General features: G+C 46.4%; 2 protein-coding genes across 5 annotated transcripts in view; one reads left to right on the plus strand and one right to left on the minus strand.

Moving 5' to 3' along the window:
- The window catches only part of LOC147029355 (uncharacterized), a 102,415-nt gene that overhangs the window by 55,269 nt on the left and 28,174 nt on the right, over positions 1–18,972 (plus strand). The window lies entirely within an intron of this gene.
- LOC147029356 (persulfide dioxygenase ETHE1, mitochondrial-like) overlaps positions 1–18,972 on the minus strand; it is a 55,663-nt gene that overhangs the window by 29,308 nt on the left and 7,383 nt on the right. For all 3 annotated transcript variants that reach the window (XM_085872362.1, XM_085872361.1, XM_085872360.1), the window contains exons 2-3: positions 3,813–3,957; positions 826–974 (exon numbers count right to left, since the gene is read on the minus strand). In XM_085872362.1, coding sequence (XP_085728488.1) covers positions 826–974; positions 3,813–3,957 — 294 coding nt within the window. The remainder of the gene's footprint in view (positions 1–825; positions 975–3,812; positions 3,958–18,972) is intronic.

Genomic DNA, 18,972 nt, shown 5'->3' on the forward strand with positions numbered 1-18,972 from the left:
GAAAAGGGCAGAGTGGATATGAAAGAGAAGCAGTGCAGGTTCATCGGCAAGATGAGCTGATGCCATCCGGTGCAGTTGCAGAGTCAGAGTCGAGGGAGGCCAGAAACTTCTCCACCTTCTCAGGTACAACAGATAGTGTCCAGGAGCAGTTGGGTGCAACTAGCTTGGGTGGGTACAGACAATGAGTTGGGGATACAAGATCTGTAAGCGAACACAAAATTGAGGCAGCCTTCTCGGGAGTAGAATTGACTGTTGTGCCACTTGAAGAGAGGGAAGGGATGGAAGGGGAACATGCACCAGAAAGAGACTTAACAAGGTACAACCATGTTTTCGTGGAGGGAGACAAGTTTGAAAGTTCAATCTTGAGGTTGCACAGATGTTTTTACTGGCTCTCCTGAGAGTGGACATACACTCTTGCGAGCTTTGTGAAATGATCTGAGATTACCTTTGCAGGAACAGGATATGCAAGTTGTTCCAAGGCAATTGCCTCAACACATGATTCAGTGTACCATGGGTGGGAGGGATGGGTAGGATAACTGAAGATGAGATGGGATGGATCTGTGCAATGTCATTTTATAATAAATGTGAATCGTATCGTATCCAATTTCAATAATTTTATGGCTCATCTCCTTTCTTTCAATTTGACCTTGTTTAATTGCCATGTTCATCATTCTCTATCAACTACCCATGTGGATCAACTAAGTCATCCTCAAAAATGTTACATTCCAAACCCACATACAAAAAAAAAAAAAAAAAAAAAAAAAAAAAAAAAAAAAACTTTATCACAGTTTATTCTCCATCATGAGAGCTGTCCAATATGCTTACAAACTCTCCAAAGGAAATTGTTTCTCCTTCCTGCAGGTGCTTGTCAGCTCGGGAACTGCTGGCGGCCCCAATGGCAGATTGACATTTGGGAAACAGAGTCTTGAGTGCCGCTGTTCCCGTCACGTGGTCACCATGACAGTGTGTGTTAACTGCACACATGCACAAATTTATAAGCACCGGCAGTCACGTTCTACATGGTTCCATAATGCAATTGTCATGCACACATATGCTTGAAGAAACTCGAAGGGAAACTGAACTCAAATGTGTAAAGCTGAGAATTACTATGTGTGATCATTATAAAAATAACACACACACACACACACACACACACACACACACACACACACACACACACACACACACACACACACACACACACACACACACACACACACACACACACACACGTCTGAATTACCCTATAGGGATGGCGAGTCTTTAAGGACCACGATCGCCTTATTTAAGGCACGGCCAGAGTGGGAGTGGCAACCACAGTTATGGAACTCATGGGAGCACCACGGAAGCTCCGCTAGAGGTTCCGTGTGAGATTGGCGTGAGCTCTGCGTGAGCACCGCAGAGGGTCGCAGCATGTTTGGAGAGTTCACGGCACAAGTATAGGTACTGGCAGGAAGGTTGAAGTCGAGGTCAGTGGGGGAACCACCTGGTCCAGAGGATATGTAAATGAGCAGGGCAACAAAGGAGACAGAGCTGGCAGTTTGACGTGAGACAGTTTTAGAATTAGAAGGGATTAGTGACACTACTGTCATTAAAAGCTATTTCTTCAAGAAAATGGGTCCTGACTTATTGTCTGTTCTGATGGCAGCACAAGACTGCTGAGGCATTTGGCCAGCACGGATTTGTTTTCCAAGTTTGATCTTGGGTGTGGTTATGCAACGTTGGTTCTGCTCGACCGACTGACTGAGGTCTGATGCATAAACTGCCGGCTTGGTACTCACTTGTAATTGGATGTTTGCATATGGTAACATCACTCTGGGCATGGGATCCTGTGGGAAGTTATGGGGTGACTGACGATCGTGGTCTCTTAAAGACTCGCCGTCCTCTCAGTTATCAAGATGCAATGTCTGTCACAACCTATATGTACATGAGAATGCATCATTGCACAGTAAATTTCCCAATAATCTATCCCTATGAAAGGAAAAAATGTGTGTGTGCATGTATGTGTGTGGGTGTGTGTGTGTTCTATGCATGGCCACATCTTTTAATTTACAAACTCCAAACTCGGAGCAAAAATACAACTTGTGTCGGGGGTAAGAAAGGCTGTGTTTCCCCACGCGAGTGTGTGGGGCGGAGGGGGGCATAAAGTCTCAAATTCTCAATCTGGAAAATTATTGCTATCAACTCCACAAATCCATGATTACTGCACACCTCAACACTTTTGTTCTTCTTTTCTCCCATTTGTGGAACCACCTGTCTGAGGCTGTTCAATCCTACTCTTCACCCAGGGACTCAAGTAGGCAGTGCACCACCATCTCATGTCATTCCCATGCAAATATAGGGCAATTTCGGCCATGAGCCAGGCCCGGTAATTTTTGGCCACCAGTACCGTCCGAGGGGAATGATGCTCATTATAATTTTTGGCAGGGTATCTATCTCTACAGTGAGAAACTATGTGATAGCATTGCATTGGTGGTAGCCTTTTGTGTGTTATTAGCCACTTAGTGGTCCCATTTTGTAAAAAGAAGTGTTCACTACCAAAATGTGTGTGTTTGTCAAACGGACTGTGAAGCAGCAATACGTGCAGCTTGCCAGACTGTGAGAACCAGGCATCCATCTTTGAGTCAGCCGATGGGGAAAGTTTAGATGAGGATATTGAAGAAATGGATAATGATTACGATTTTAAAGTTCATCTTGCACATATACCACTTACAATCAGTGCACATGATCAGAGGTGTCTTAGAAACTATAAAGGACCCAACTTTGGTTCATAAGACAATATGTTTATCAGCAACACATTGGGCCATAGGTAATGGCCTTGTTAGTGTGGAACACCACATTTGTGTTTCTATTCTGTAATTTTATGCCCGACAACAGAAGATTGTATTTCGTTTTCACCTTTGACTCATTCATCAGATTGCACATGATTAACCATCTTGCTACTGTCTTATTGGTTTATATTGTGTGATACAGGTGTTTGATACATTCATATGTGCATTATTGAGTATCTAAATCCCAGAAATTCTGTATTTTTTGAGAAATTACACGGAAAAAAAAACATTAATCTTGTTCATGAACATGCTATCATTTACCTTTGTTTGATTCTTGGAAAGTATCCTTCAATAACAACAGGGAAAATATCATGACATTGACCAAACTCCATAAATCTGTCCAAAGTAGGTATTTTTTCATTTGGGGGGGGGGGGGGTGGGGTAACATTGTCTGCTATACTGATCTTAATATACAACATACAAAAAAGAAATTTAGATTTTTGGATTTCTTAATAAATTGGCTAAACACCCATGAAATTATATTGTTCCAGAACTTTTATTTATTTTCCACAGTAAATGATAGACAAATACTTTTCTAAAGGCAGTACGATTTATCACACAGGAAATAGACACTGATATGTGTCACCAATGACATACCTTTCAACCTAGCACTTTTTGTGCTAAACCTAGCATGTTTAGCACTTTTTGTTGGAAGCAAATGATCCGAGCAAAAGGTGAGACAAATTTCAATGTTAATGTTTGACTGATTAAAAAAAAAAATGTTGTTAAGCTGAAGTAGGATGTCTTACCTTGTACTGGCCATTTTGCACAAAAGCATATTTTAGAGTAGGCATATAAACAGGGTAATAACGCACAAAAAGCTACCACTGATGCAATACTATCAAATATTTTCTCACTCTCGGGTTGTACGAGTATGCCTTGCCAAAAATCAGTGTGAGAATTATTCCCCCCAGAAGGTACCGACCAACCCTAATGGCTCATGTACTACGAGGAAAGTGCAATCACCGGGCGAGTACATACTTGCATACTTGAGATTTAAACCCAATTCCTGCACCAGCTTCGCATCTCGACGGGCTGTTTCTCGTACTGGATCCAGAATGACCGCTTCGTGGGTATTCTTGCACGCCAGCAGATAGGAGTATGTGCAACTTTCCGGTTCAAATAACTTGGTTTCATAATAGAGGGGAGGAGATAAACATAATGAAAAAGCAGCATTAATGCAGGGCATTAATAATTATTTATAAAATAAATCATGGAATTTTGGGGTATGGAAGCATGGCGAGATCGAAACTTGAAGAGTGCCCCAAGTAAGCACTCCAATGACACGGTTGAAGAAACTTTGAAAAACTAAACATTTAATATTCACCTCCGCCACCGAAGGTGAAGAAGGTTATGTTTTCACCCCTTCCTATCTGTTTGTTTGTCTGTGTACAGGATATCTCAAAAAATTATAGACGGATTGAGATGAAACTTGGTGGATATGTTGCATGTTTGACAAGGAAGAATTGATTCAATTTTGGTGAAGATCCGGATTTGACATTTTCTTAATGTGATTCTTCACCATTGAGCGATATGGCTAAACTGATTTTTAGCATGATATCTCAAAAAGTTGTGGATGGATCCAGATGAAATTTTGTGGACAGTTTGTGACAAGGACAAACTGATTAGATTTTGGTGAAGATCCGGATCCGGATCCTGCTACTACAATATTTTAAGTGATTCCTCACCATTGAGAGATCGGGTGAAACAGTTACATGGCACGATATCTCAAAAAGTTATGGACAGATTCAGATAAAATTAATGGACACAGTGTGTGTGTGTGTGTGTGTGTGTGTGTGTGTGTGTGTGTGTGTGTGTGTGTGTGTGTGTGTGTGTGTGTGTGTGTGTGTGTGTGTGTGTGTGTGTGTGTGTGTGTGTGTGTGTGTGTGTGTGTGTGTGTGTGTGTGTGTGTGTGTGTGTGTGTGTGTGTGTGTGTTGGATGAATTGATTCGATTTTGGTAAAGATTTGAATCCGGATCTGAATAGAAGACTTGTTTAATTTTTGAAGCGATTCTTCACCATTGAGAGATAGGCCCAAAAACGATATATCGCATGATATTTCAAAAATGTATTGGGCAAGATATTGTTGCGGGGCAGAGGGGTCGGGTGAGAAGACCACGAGGTGGGGGAAAGCTACGTCGATTCCCACCAGACTCCCCGGAATTGTAGGCCGTCGCTCATGGATAATTCCACGACGCGGCGGGTCGCTTAACAAACCGTGGACGCCAACAACTCAAGTTTCAATTAGATTGGACCAGTGGTTGTCGAGAAACAGCGGTCACACACACACACACACACACACACACACACACACCCACACACACACACACACCCACACACACACACACACACACACACACACACACACACACACACACACACACACACACACACACACACACACACACACACACACACACACACAGCTGGAATTGTAACAAACACAGTGAGCTTCATACTTAACGCGTACACATGAGAGAATAGGAAACAACAACAACAACAACACAATACCCCTGACGATTTTGAATCCGTGTCATTGGCTATGACCCTTCTGTTTCCGGTTTTTTTTTAAAACGCTGTGCGGTGTATAAACACAATTGGGTTTTATTTCTATCTTGTGAATATTGCTTAACGCATGCACATGAGAGAATAGGAAACAACACAATACCATGGCAATTTGGAATCTGTGTGGTTGGCTATGACCCTTTTGCTTCCGTTTTTTTTTTTTGCTTCAGGTTTTTTTTTTTTTTCCGGTTTTTGTCATGGGGAATGATGCATGCCGGGAGATAAAGGCATCGTCGGAGACAAGAAAGACCCAAATATCAGACATGGTGTATATTTCCTCCACTGATTTGAATAAAGATATCTCCCGCATCATCAAAAAATAATTTTTAATCGTGATTTACATTATTTGATCGCGGATCCCGAATCCAGGCCGAAGTAACCGGAAATTGCGTATACAGTTGTGAACAAGTTATACGTAAAGTCAGAAGCGAATGTGAGAAGAATAGTACGTTCGCTTCTAGTATTTATTTTTTTTAGATGAGATCCAGTTCTAGGCGGTGTAGTTGTCGTTGTGAAGGTTATGTTGACGTAATATTAATTTTTTTGGATGAGATCCTGTTCTCGGCGGTGTCGTTGTCGTTGTGAAGGTAATGTTGAGGGAATTTTTTTTTCAGATGAGATCCTGTTCTCGGCAGTGTAGTTGTCGTTGTGAAGGTAATGTTGAGGGAATTTTTTTTTTCAGATGAGATCCTGTTCTCGGCGGTGTAGTTGTCGTTGTGAAGGTAATGTTGAGGGAATATTAATTTTTTTTAGATGAGATCCTGTTCTCGGTGTACTCTATGGGCGGAGCCCGAGTCACGGTTGGGGGTGGTCGCATGGTTGTGGCTTCATATGTCGCGACTCGCCCACTGGGGACTTGTAGCACCAGTAGCATCAGAAGCAGCATGTACTGTCATTGGCAGTGTCCTGTAGGTCGTGTGCCTGTAGAGTGCATCGACTACGTAATAAAGCGGAGTTACGGGCATCGTACGCCCACACTCTCGCTCGTGGAAATAAAGCAGGGTTGTGCTATCCCCTGGCTCGTGTCTGCCTCCGCGCACCTCTACCACGACATTACAGTTTGGTGACGAGTCTGTTTCGGATCGACGTGTGCAGAGTGCCTGGTTCTCATTGGTATTGACTGGGAGTCATTGCCGGAGCAATTGGATTGCAGTGCGTGCGGAGCGCCGGGAAAATCAGCACAGCTCGCGCGGTTCGAGTTCGACCACCTGGCGAGGAGCCCAGGGAAGCGCATCGCAAGTTTCGCGCGCCGCACGCACAGTCTTCGGTGTGGGTCGAGTCCTGCAGCCGGACATCTTGCCGTCGCCTGCGAGTCGCGTCGAGTGAGCGACGGCCACGCTCGGAGTTCGCTTTATTTCTGCTTTGCAAGCCTCGGGAATGGTTTCTGCTATGCCACGGCTAAAGGACGAGGACATTAAGTTCAGCTCAGACGTGGCGTCGGCTGTCGCACAAGCTCTGAGAGATGTCCGGTGCCTCGATGGTCAGTGCGCGGCAGATGATCCGAAGGTCAGCGCGAGGTGTCAAGCGCGCACAGTCTTCGCTGAGGGTCGTGACCGAGCGTTGCAACGCAGTCAGTCGGACGGCGGTCTGAACACTCGGGGACGTCTGCGGTGTGTGTGCCGAGGGTCATTGCCCATCATAACGGTCATGAATGGCGGTGTGCAAAGCGACCCCTACCTCCCGGGTCGAGACCCACTGCCGGTAGGGTGTTTTGTGCATGGCGTACAATTTTACGCCCCGGGTCGAGTCTTGCAGCCTGGGCATAGCGATCCCGGCGACCCGGAGCAGGAGATGCTGCCGATGTTGAACCTGTTTTCAATTGGTCCGAAGGTGACAAGACCAATGACAGTGGAGGTCGAGATGATCGGGGCGCTGATCGTGTTTCGAGTTGAGTCCGCTCGGGCACTCCCCGGTCTACGTCTTTTTAGGTCTACCCTCGCATTGCACACATATACCGGTGAAGCGCTACCGGCGGTTGGCAGGGCACACGTCTTGGTCGCCCATCAAGGTCAGCGGGTCGCGCTCTCGCGGTTCGTGGTGCGAGGGGAGGGGCTCGCCCTTTTGGGCCGGGACTGGCTGGCTGGACTGGATGGCGCCAGCTGGTGGCCTTGGACGGCCAGGCACGGGGGAGGAGGAGGAGTTTCCTGTTTCGGAGTTCGTACCTCCAGGTGCACCTGTGCCTCCTTCGGGGCACGTACCTCTGTTTGGGCCCGGGCCTCCCTCGAGATCCGAGGGCAAGGTTCCGGCGGCAGGAGACGCGACGATGCAACATGGGTTGCTGTTCATTGCTTCCTGTAACGACGATACAGTCAAAGCTCGTTACTATGCCACCCGTCGGGACCGAGCAAAAGTGGCATAGTAGCGAGAGTGGCATAGTAACGAGATTTTGTAAAAATGGCCTTATTTTCTTAAGTTACCCATCTGTAGTTAATCTTTAGACAAAATTTATTCCAGCAAGTAAAAGGCACGACTGTTGTCTAAGCTAAGCGAACGGAGAACATACACACACTAACAGAGTTCACACACTAACATATGGCATGGCGAGAAATTCACGACACACAAAGCTTTCAAGAATCGTCGGCTGGCGCATGTTCTTTCGGCAGATCTCGTGCATCTCGTTGTCTAGCCAATCGCACGCTTGCATCACACTGGGCTTTCTGCTTCTCTGCTGCATGAACTTCCGGACAGTGCTACAAGCGTGCTGGGCTTCCTCGAACGGAACGATTTCCTCCTCGACAGTTACCTCGTCATCTTCGCTTTCCACCGGCTCCTCACTGCACAGAATCTCCTCCGCAATCTCCTCCAGCGTGAAATACCCGCCAGTCGCGAGGCGCTCGTCGGCTTCGAGAAAGTCAGACAGCTCGATCTCCTCGTTCTCGTGCATCTTTTCCTCGGCAGGCAGAGCTTCCCAGATGTCGGGCAGCTCCGCATCCTGTGGCTCAGTTTGGATCTCCTCTTCGATGAACTTGGCCTTCGCGAAACAGTTCCTGATCATCGACTTGCCGACCTGCTCCCAAGCACGCCGGGCGACGTGTCGAGCGTCGAGCAACGTGAACTTGAACTCCTTTCCCTCGTCTATGGCCTCAAGCCGGCGGCATAGCAGGAGCTTCTTGTAGTGGCGCTTGAGGTTCTCTATGATTCCCTGATCCATTGGTTGCGATTGGCTGTCGTGTTGGGTGGGAAGAAGACCAGTTGGATGTTGTTCAGCTCGAGCTCGGGAGGGTGGCCAGAGAAGTTATCGAGACAGACCAGCACTCTGCGTCCCTGCTGGCCGAGTCGTCCGTCCCACGCACGCAACATCTCCTCAAAAAACTCCGCCGTCATCCACGCCTTCGAGTTCGCCTTGTACTTGACTGGGATCTCTTTGTTCTTGAAGGCACGGGGTTTCTTGGAATTGCCAATCACCAGAAGAGGGAACTTCTCGCTGCCGCTCATGTTTGCCCCAACCAGAAGAGTGATCCTTTGCTTGCTTTTCTTTCCTCCAGTACACCGCTCTCCCCTGAAAGCCATGGTCTTGTTCGGAAGCAGCTGCCAGTAGAGTCCAGTCTCGTCCAGGTTGAAGACGTCGTCTGCGGAGAACTGCCCGAGTAAGGGCCGGAGAACCTGTTGTTGCCACTCAAGAAGGGATTGCGAATCCACCGCTCCAGCTTCGCCCTGCACTGTCTTGAACATGATGCCGTGGCGCTTCTTGAAATTGCCCAACCAACCGTCGCTCGCCATGAAGTCTGGGATGTGCATCAGCTCGGCCAGTTTCATCGCCTTCTCCTTGATCAGATCGCCGCTGACGGGCACATTCTGTCCTCTTGATTGCTTCAGCCACATGAGCACTCCCTCATCAAGCTTCGGGTCATGAGCCTGCGTCAACTTCATGCGCTTCGATGGAAATCCAGCTTTGATTGCAGCCTCGATTGCATCCTTCTTGCTGAGAATGCCCTTCACGGTGGTTCTCTTAACTTCGACGCCCCATTTCTTGCTAATCTCCCTAGCCAACTTGGACTGATTCGGCTCCTTCTTCGCGGCATCGATGATCTCCTTCTTCTCCTTCAGCGTAAAGTCGGTTCGCTTGCGTTTCTGAGCTGACATTATGGGCTGAATTTGAAAAAAAAATGATGTCACTGTTGTACGTGTGCCTGCGTGTCTGTGTGTGTGCTCGCGCTTTTTTGTGTCTCGTTGTGCGTGTTGTGATTGGCTTGTTGTGGCTGGCATCGGGGAGAAGAATCGCGTGTTTTGACACAGTCTGACTATGCGCGTATGTATTGAGTTATGTTGTGCGCAGCTGGACTGTAGTTCGTCGCTTCGCCTTTGGACGTGAGTGTGATAATCGAGAACTGCGCAATACAGACTTTTTCATGACTCGTGCCTTTTAACAGTCACACAGTAGTGGCATGGTAGCGAGAGTAGGGGGTGGCATAGTAAATTTATTTTGTATTGAATTTTGTCGGGACCGAGCAAAAGTGGTATAATAGCGAGAGTGGCATAGAAGCGAGGTGGCATAGTAACGAGCTTTGACTGTATACGGTTATGGAGCATCGGGAGCCAGGCCAGCTGCGACGAACTCTCATGCTTCGGTTGCGCTTGTGATACAGTGCGCACCCGTGTCGTTCAGGCGATTTCAACGGGGGATTGGAGCGAGCCGGTCGCGTTCAAGAAGTTCGCGGAACGCGACCATCGGCAGTGTCCTCGTCAACGTTCATATGATGAACGGCACGCAAGTCGCCTCGACGTTGTGACAACCAAGATGCGTACACACGATGTGATTCATAAATTGCTAATTGTTGTGTATTTTATTCTCACTGCACGAGTGATTCAGTTTGGCGTTGTTAAATCTGATGCCGACAGTCCGCGTGTGAGCATAATATGTTTGGTTGGGGTCAATCAATGGGATGACCGATATGATCAATGTGATGTGGAGAACTTGCGGACGATGGTTGCGAATAAAGAGGTCTTTCTGATCTTCAGCTGCGAGGGCAGTCCACGGTCCGCTACCCTCTCATGTGTGGGAATTATGCTGGGAGAACGCGCTGTACGTGAAGGGAAGGTTGCATTGGAGCAGACGATGTTTTTGCTGTTGTATGACACTGATATGTCTCCAGGCTACACTGATCGTCCGTTCGGACGTGCATTGAGATCTCGAATGGATTTGATGCGTGGGTTTGTTATGGGATTGATGGTGCGGCTGCCGGCTAACTGTCGGTTTGACTTGCACATGGCACGACGGCGCTGTTCAGCGTCACCCCCACCCCTGATATTGCCAAGGTCAGACGTGCCTGGCGCCAGGGAGCGCAAACCTCTGGTCTCGCCAAGGTCAGCCGCACTGGCGCCGCGGGGCTTGCAGGCTCGGGATGTTTACCTGATTCGGTCCTGTCTGAGGGAGATGTGCCAACTTGTCGACCGGGGGCATTTGATGGTGCCGGGGGTGGGGGGTTCGCTTGGGGTGTCACCACGACCTCGCCGGGTTGGCGTGAAGGCATTGGCCGCCTGGGGACGCTTCTGCTGCGTAGTGATGCTGTGCTCCCCAACTTGCTTCTTGATGCCTTTAACACGGCCAGGGTTTTGTGGTCTGCAGCCATCATTGGGTTCGTCGTGCGACTCGGTATTCGAGCACCTGTCCACTGCATTTTGGGATCCAACTCGAAAGGATGCATGATGTGCCAGGTTAACACAGCGGCATTGAGGTGGCAGGTTGTGCAGATGCAGCACGTTTTCTTTTGTGTCGTCTCATCTGGGTTTGATTCACGGCTACATGATTGATGTCATTTTATTTCTCTTTGCTTGTTTATGTCATAGTTTTTTGCATCATGGTGCCAGTGCGTTTGCTAAATGCCATTTTTGGCGCTGGTTGCTTTCTGTGTTGTAGTGCCAATGATTTTTGATTAGTCATTTTTTTTAATCATGCTTTTAGTGGGGAGGAGTGTACTGTATGGGCGGAGCCCGAGTCACGGTTGGGGGTGATCGCGTGGTTGTGGCTTCATATGTCGCGACTCGCCCACTGGGGACTTGTAGCATCAGTAGCGTCAGAAGCAGCATGCACTGTCATTAGCAGTGTCCTGTTGGTCGTGTGCATCGAGTACGTAATAAAGCGGAGTTACGGGCATCGTACGCCCACACTCTCGCTCGTGGCAATAAAGCAGGGTTGTGCTATCCCCTGGCTCGTGTCTGCCTCCGCGCACCTCTACCACGACATGACACGAGGCGGTGTAGTTGTCGTTGTGAAGGTAATGTTGAGGTAATATTAATTTTTTTTCGATGAGATCCTGTTCTTGGCGGTGTAGTTGTTGTTGTGAAGGTTACGTTGAGGTAATATTTTTTTTTTTTAGATGAGATCCTGTTCTCGGCGGTGTAGTTGTTGTTGTGAAGGTAACGTTGAGGTAATATATATATTTTTTTAGATGAGATCCTGTTCTCGGCGGTGTAGTTGTTGTGAAGGTAACGTTGAGGTAATATATTTTTTTTTTAGATGAGATCCTGTTCTCGGCGGTGTCGTTGTTGTGAAGGTAACGCTGAGGTAATATTATTTTTTTTTAGACGAGATCCTGTTCTAGGCGGTGTAGTTGTCGTTGTGAAGTTAATGTTGAGGGAATTTTTTCTTTTTCAAATGAGATCCTGTTCTCGGCGGTGTAGTTGTCGTTGTGAAGGTAATGTTGAGGGAATTTTTTTTTCAGGTGAAATCCTGTTCGCGGCGGTGTGGTTGTTGTTGTGAAGGTAATGTTGAGGTAATAGGTAAAGTCAGAAGCGAATGTAAGAAGAATTCTACGTTCGCTTCTTGGCTTTGCTTATTCCATATTAGATGGACTAGTACGTGCCTGTACGTGCAAAAAAAAAAAAATTTTTTTTCAAACAAACACACAGTCCGTTCCTTCGCTCTCGTAAACGACGACTGGATTGGGGCATTGTGTTTATCTATAAATGCGCATAAGAAATGAAGAAATTATTAGAATACAGTCAGTCATCACTATCCGGAAGTGGTGCGTGCCACTGTATGGAATGTTCACATGCATTCCACGAATTATCGCTTGCATTGAAGTAACAACTGCCGTGATACTTACACACAGAGTTAATTAAAATCAAGTTTACCTCCATGTCTTTGCTTGCCGTGACATTCGCTGTCATTGACCATTGCCACTCCTTCGCCACCGATCCCCATCGTTACCGGCAAGGCACGTGACGTCATCGCCGGCCGGCCGCGCACCGGCCTACGCAGCAACGTGTCCTTTCATTGATTGGTAAATAAATGGCCATAACTTGGGAAGCACTTGTCCGATTAATATTGTTGTGGTTGACGAAATTCACAAACCACCATTCAGGTCCCTTAGGTGAGATATCTCTGTAAGTATATGTGTAGTTAGGCCCAAACCCGTTGTTTCGAGGGAATAAATGTCATTCAGTCGGGCTGCGACTCTTCAGGATAGCCGTTTTTCTTTTACTATCTTTATTTTGGACCAGCCGCCATTACTACCACCAACAACCACGTCTCAACAGCCGTCACACAACAACCACCAACCACAATGCCGCTTCACAACAACCACCAACCACAACGCCGCTTCACAACAACAACCACCAACCACAACGCCGCTTCACAACAACAGCCACGACCTTTACCGTCACAACTCGCCACCATCGCATCACCACCATTCTTGCGCCACTTGTGGGCACCGATACTGGACTCGTGCAGGGCGCGCACCGAGCAGCGTGTTCAGAAACATCACAGACTTTCCGAGAAAAACGGATCAAAAACGACTCACGCCCACTTCTGTTCCGTCCTATCGGAGAGCGTGGGGCGATTTGGCCCCGCCTCCAGGGCGTTGGGGTGAGGTCGCTATATGCAAATTCATGAATCAAAAAGCATTCACGCCCACTTTTCCTCGGTCCAATGGGGAGCCAGTTAGAGGTGAAGGGTCGGAGGTAAAGGGTCAAAGGTGGGGGAGCGAGGCCACGGGGGATATAAACGGCCGTGCTCGCCAAACAGTTCAGTTCGGAGGGGAGAAGCCAAGAGTTCGAGTTCGCGGTTGGGAGTTGTCGGTGGAGCTGGGAAGAAGTGGTAGTAGTCAGAGTGAAGAGGACGGAGCTGTGGAGAGGTGGCGGCGGCGAAGGCGATCGAGGGGGTGCTCGCGTCGGAGTCGGGGAGCTGCGGAGGGAGAGGCCGGCGGCGCGACCGAGGTCGAGGTGGAGACGCTCGTCGCGGGACCCGAGACAGGGTGATATCTTCCTCCCCCCCGAGCATTAACAACCCCCTCCTGTTTCCCCCCCGCGCTGAGATAGTGCGACAAGGGGGCCCCTTTCCCACCCCCTACCAGACACTGTCCGCGAGGCCCGCGGAGTTGAGGCGCCACCGCCACTTTGCGTGTCATCATCAGACGGGTAGGCCCGACACGGTCTCGGCCCCAGGCCCGCCTACCCCCCTCATCCTGGAGGGTGGTTCTTTTTCTTTTGCTTTGGATATCTGTGTTGTCGGCGCCGTCTGTGAAGTAAAATTGTATAAGTGTTGCCGTGTGCTCGGTGGTCGGATAGCTCTGCATTGTGTTTCTCTTTTATATTTGCTTTTTGTGTAATACTGTGTTTCTTCTCCTTTTACATGTGCTTTTGGTGTAATTGTATATGTGTGCTTTCCGTGTGCCATCGCGAAATAAATGTGAGTTATGTTGAACTGTTTTCCCGCTTCGCTTCGTCTTTTCTTTCATTGAATCTCCATCTTGCTTCACGTAAAGGGTTGGTCGTGGGCTAAAACGCCCGATAATTAATCGAACCGTCGAGGCCGACGAATAACACCGCTCGGTTATCCCGATAGTACGGAACGGGTCGCTTAAAGTGGCCCGTGTCCGAAGTCGACCTGCGGCGAGGTGCGATCGCCCGGTCTACCCTCCGTGTGGGTACTTCGGTAGGTCGAATTTGGCGAGCAACCCAATCCCACGCGGGGGCCGATTGGCACGATCGTGGTGAGACCGAAAGGTCCACCCGTGACTAGTTCCCGGCGTTAGTCCGAGAGGGTCACGACTGGATTGTCCGTCCGGTGGGCGACGTGCCGCGATTCGAGTTACGTGGCCGTCCGCACGCCGGCGGGCGCGAATCCGTGACAATATCAATCCTTGGAAAGGCACATCCTCAGGTCCCGAGCAATATACCTGGCAAGTTTCAATTAGATCGGACCAGTGGTTGTCGAGAAACAGCGGTCACAGACACACAGACACACACACCTGGAATTATATATACTAGTGCGTGCCCGTAAAAAAAATAAAAAAATAAATAAATAAACCACACAAGCCGTTTCTTCGCTCTCACGTGCCCGTACGTGCGTGACCCGGAAGTTCGATATTATTCGCAGTTACGATTATTCGCAATTTATTTTTAATACCAAATTATTCAATTAGCGCCAACGTATTTTACCTTTTCGCAATGTCGTGGCGAGGGAAAAACAAAAAGAGAAGACAAGAGAAAAAAAATTTACTTCCTGGTTCGGAGCATACCAGCACTCTGATGTTCCCGAAATTTATACACCGTCTAATATGAAAACGATCATAACTTGGGCCATTGTGTTTATCTATAAATGCGCATAAGAAATCGAGAAATTATTAGAATACACGAACTCATCACTCTCCGGAAGCCCGTACGTTGTAACCCGTAATGGGGAACGTGGCTGTGCTTCCCTTCCCCATCGGCCACGCCCACGCAACAATGTGTCATCCCATTAGTTTGGTAAATAAATGGCCATAACTTGGGAAGCACTTGTCCGATTAATATCAAACCTTGAAAAGGCACATCCTCAGGTCCCCAGCAATACACCTGGCAAGTTTCAATTGGATCGGACCAGTGGTTGTCGAGAAACAGCGGTCACACACACAGAGAGATTGCTGGAATTATAGAAATATATATATATATATATATATATATATATATATATATATATATATATATATATATATATATATATATATATATATATATATATATATATATATATATATATATATATATATATATATATATATATTGTTTGTTTGTTTTTGTTGCCTCAGCCTGACCTTAACAATCATCATCATATCATCACTTGCAGTCCTTCTTTTAAAGCCTCCACACGCTCCTAAAGCTTTAATCCCTCCTGTTGGTTCATGTTTGAAGACGAAGTTTGAATATTTGTACCTTTACAAGGAAACTTTAACAAGCCTGCACCATTATTTGCATAACCAAAATGGTATTGTTATATTGTTGTTTAAATTATGAGCATCAAGTGAGGAAGCAGCCCGGACGTTTTTGGTTTTTAAAAAAAATCGTCTCCAGTACGACTCGGATGGGGTTCGAACTGCTGCCCTCCCAGACTCAGAGTATTCCACCACCAAAGCTGGTCTACGAAGGATAGATCTACCTCTTCATACAAGGTCAAGGGTTAGAATACCTTTATAAACTCCCGTTTAATAAAAGTGTCGTTCGAATGCGAGCTTCAAAAGTCGAGTATTCCTCATATTTTGTGTGTGTGTGTCTGTGTGTGTGTGTAGGATAAATTGATTCGATTTTGGTAAAGATTTGAATCCGGATCTGAATAGAAGACTTGTTTAATTTTTGAAGCGATTCTTCACTATTGAGAGATAGGCCCAAAAACGATATATCGCATGATATTTCAAAAAGGTGTTGGGCAAGATATTGTTGCGGGCCAGAGGGGTCGGGTGAGAAGACCACGAGGTGGGGGAAAGCTACGTCGATTCCCACCAGACTCCCCGGAATTGTAGGCCGTCGCTCATGGATAATTCCACGACGTGGCGGGTCGCTTAACAAACCGTGGACGCCAACAACTCAAGTTTCAATTAGATTGGACCAGTGGTTGTCGAGAAACAGCGGTCTCTCACTCACACACACACACACACACACACACACACACACACACACACACACACACACACACACACACACACACACACACACACACACACACACACACACACACACACACACCTGGAATTATAGCGAACGCAGTGAGCTTCATACTTAACCCGTGCACATGAGAGAATAGGAAACAACAACAACCACAACAACAACACGATACCCCTGACGATTTTGAATCCGTGTCGTTGGCTATGAATCTTTTGTTTCAGGTTTTTTTTTAAAACGCTGTGCGGTGTATGAACACTATTGGATTTTATTCCTATCTTGTGAATATTACTTAACGCGTGCACATGAGAGAATAGGAAACAACACAATTCCATGGCAATTTGGAATCCGTGTGGTTGGCTATGACCCTTTTGCTTCCGGTTTTTTTTTGCTTCTGGTTTTTTTTTTGTTTCCAGTTTTTGTCATGGGGAATGATGCATGCCGGGAGATAAGGGCATCGTCGGAGACATGAAAGACCCAAATATCAGACATGGTGTATATTTCCTCCACCGATTTTAATAAAGATATCTCCCGCATCATCAAAAAATAATTTTTAATCGTGATTTACATTATTTGATCGTGGATCCCGAATCCAGGCCGAAGTAACCGGAAATTGCGTATACAGTTGTGAACAAGTTATACGTAAAGTCGGAAGCGAATGCGAGAAGAATTCTACGTTCCCTTCGAGTATTTATTTTTTCAGATGAGATCCTGTTCTAGGCGGTGTTGTCGCTGTGAAGGTAATATTAATTTTTTTCGATGAGATCTTGTTCTCGGCGGTGTAGTTGTCGTTGTGAAGGTAATGTTGAGGAAATTTTTTTCTTTCAGATGAGATCCTGTTCTCGGCGGTGTGGTTGTCGTTGTGAAGGTAATGTTGAGGAATTTTTTTTCTTTCAGATGAGATCCTGTTCTAGGCGGTGTAGTTGTCGTTGTGAAAGTAATGTTGAGGTAATATTAATTTTTTAGATGAGATCGAGTTCTAGGCGGTGTAGTTGTCGTTGTGAAGGTCATGTTGAGGTAATATTATTTTTTTTCGATGAGATCCTGTTCTCGGCGGTGTAGTTGTCGTTGTGAAGTTAATGTTGAGGGAATTTTTTTCTTTTTCAGATGAGATTCTGTTCTAGGCGGTGTAGTTGTCGTTGTGAAGGTAATGTTGAGGTAATATTAATTTTTTTAGATGAGATCCTGTTCTAGGCGGTGTAGTTGTCGTTGTGAAGGTAATGTTGAGGTAATATTAATTTTTTTAGATGAGATCCTGTTCTCGGCGGTGTAGTTGTCGTTGTGAAGGTAATGTTGAGGAAATTTTTTTCTTTCAGGTGAGATCCTTTTCTAGGCGGTGTGGTTGTTGTTGTGAAGGTAATGTTGAGGTAATAGGTAAAGTCAGAAGCGAACGCAAGAAGAATTCTACGTTCGCTTATCGGCTTTGCCTATTCCATATTAGATGGACTAGTACTTGTCTGTACATGCGTGGCCGTACGTGCAAAAAAAAACAAAGAAAAAAAAACTTTCAAACAAACACACAGTCTGTTCCTTCGCTCTCGTAAACGACGACTGGATTGGGGCATTGTGTTTATCTATAAATACGCATAAGAAATGGAAAAAATTATTAGAATACATTAAGTCTTCACTATCCGGAAGTGGTACATGCCCGTACGGAATGTTCACATGCATTCCACGAAATATCGCTTGCATTGAAGAAACAACTGCTGTGATACTTACACACACAGAGTTAATTAAAATCAAGTTTACCTCCCTGTCCTTGCTTGCCGTGACATTCGCTGTCATTGACCATTGCCACTCCTCCGCCACCGATCCCCGTTGCAACCGGCACGGCACGTGACGTCATCGCCCACCGGCCAATGCAGCAATGTGTCCTTTCATTGATTGGTAAATAAATGGCCATAACTTGGGAAGCACTTGTCCGATTAATATCAATCCTTGGAAAGGCATATCCTCAGGTCCCCAGCAATATACGTGGCAAGTTTCAATTAGATCGGACCAGTGGTTGTTGAGAAACAGTGGTCAAAGACACACACACACACACACACACACACCTGGAATATATATATATATATATATATATATATATATATATATATATATATATATATATATATATATATATATATATATATATTTGTTTGTTTTTGTTGCCTCAGCCTGACCTTAACAATCATCATCATATCATCACTTGCAGTTCCTTCTTTTAAAGCCTCCACACGCTCCTAAAGCTTTAATCCCTCCTGTTGGTTCATGTTTGAAGACGAAGTTTGAATATTTGTTCCTTTATAAGGGAACTTTAACAAGCCTGCACCATTATTTGCATCACTAAAATGGTATTGTTACATTGTTGTTTAAATTATGAGCGTCAAGCGAGGAAGCAGCCCGGACGTTTTTGGTTTTTTAAAAAAATCGTCTCCAGTCCGACTCGGATGGGGTTGGAACTGCTGCCCTCCCAGACTCAGAGTATTCCACCACCAAAGCTGGTCTACGAAGGATAGATCTACCTCTTCATACAAGGTCAAGGGTTAGAATACCTTTATAAACTCCTGCTTAATAAAAGTGTCGTTTGAATGCGAACTTCAAAAGTCTAGTATTCCGTGTGTGTGTGCGTATATATTGTTGCGGATTCGCGCCCGCCGGCGTGCGAACGGCCACGTAACTCGAATCGCGGCACGTCGCCCACCGGACGGACAATCCCGTCGTGACCCTCTCGGAC

Source organism: Eptatretus burgeri, chromosome 3 (assembly GCF_056783735.1).
Source record: "Eptatretus burgeri isolate ZD-2024b chromosome 3, Ebu_testis_v1, whole genome shotgun sequence".
NCBI classification, from domain to species: Eukaryota; Metazoa; Chordata; class Myxini; order Myxiniformes; family Myxinidae; genus Eptatretus; species Eptatretus burgeri.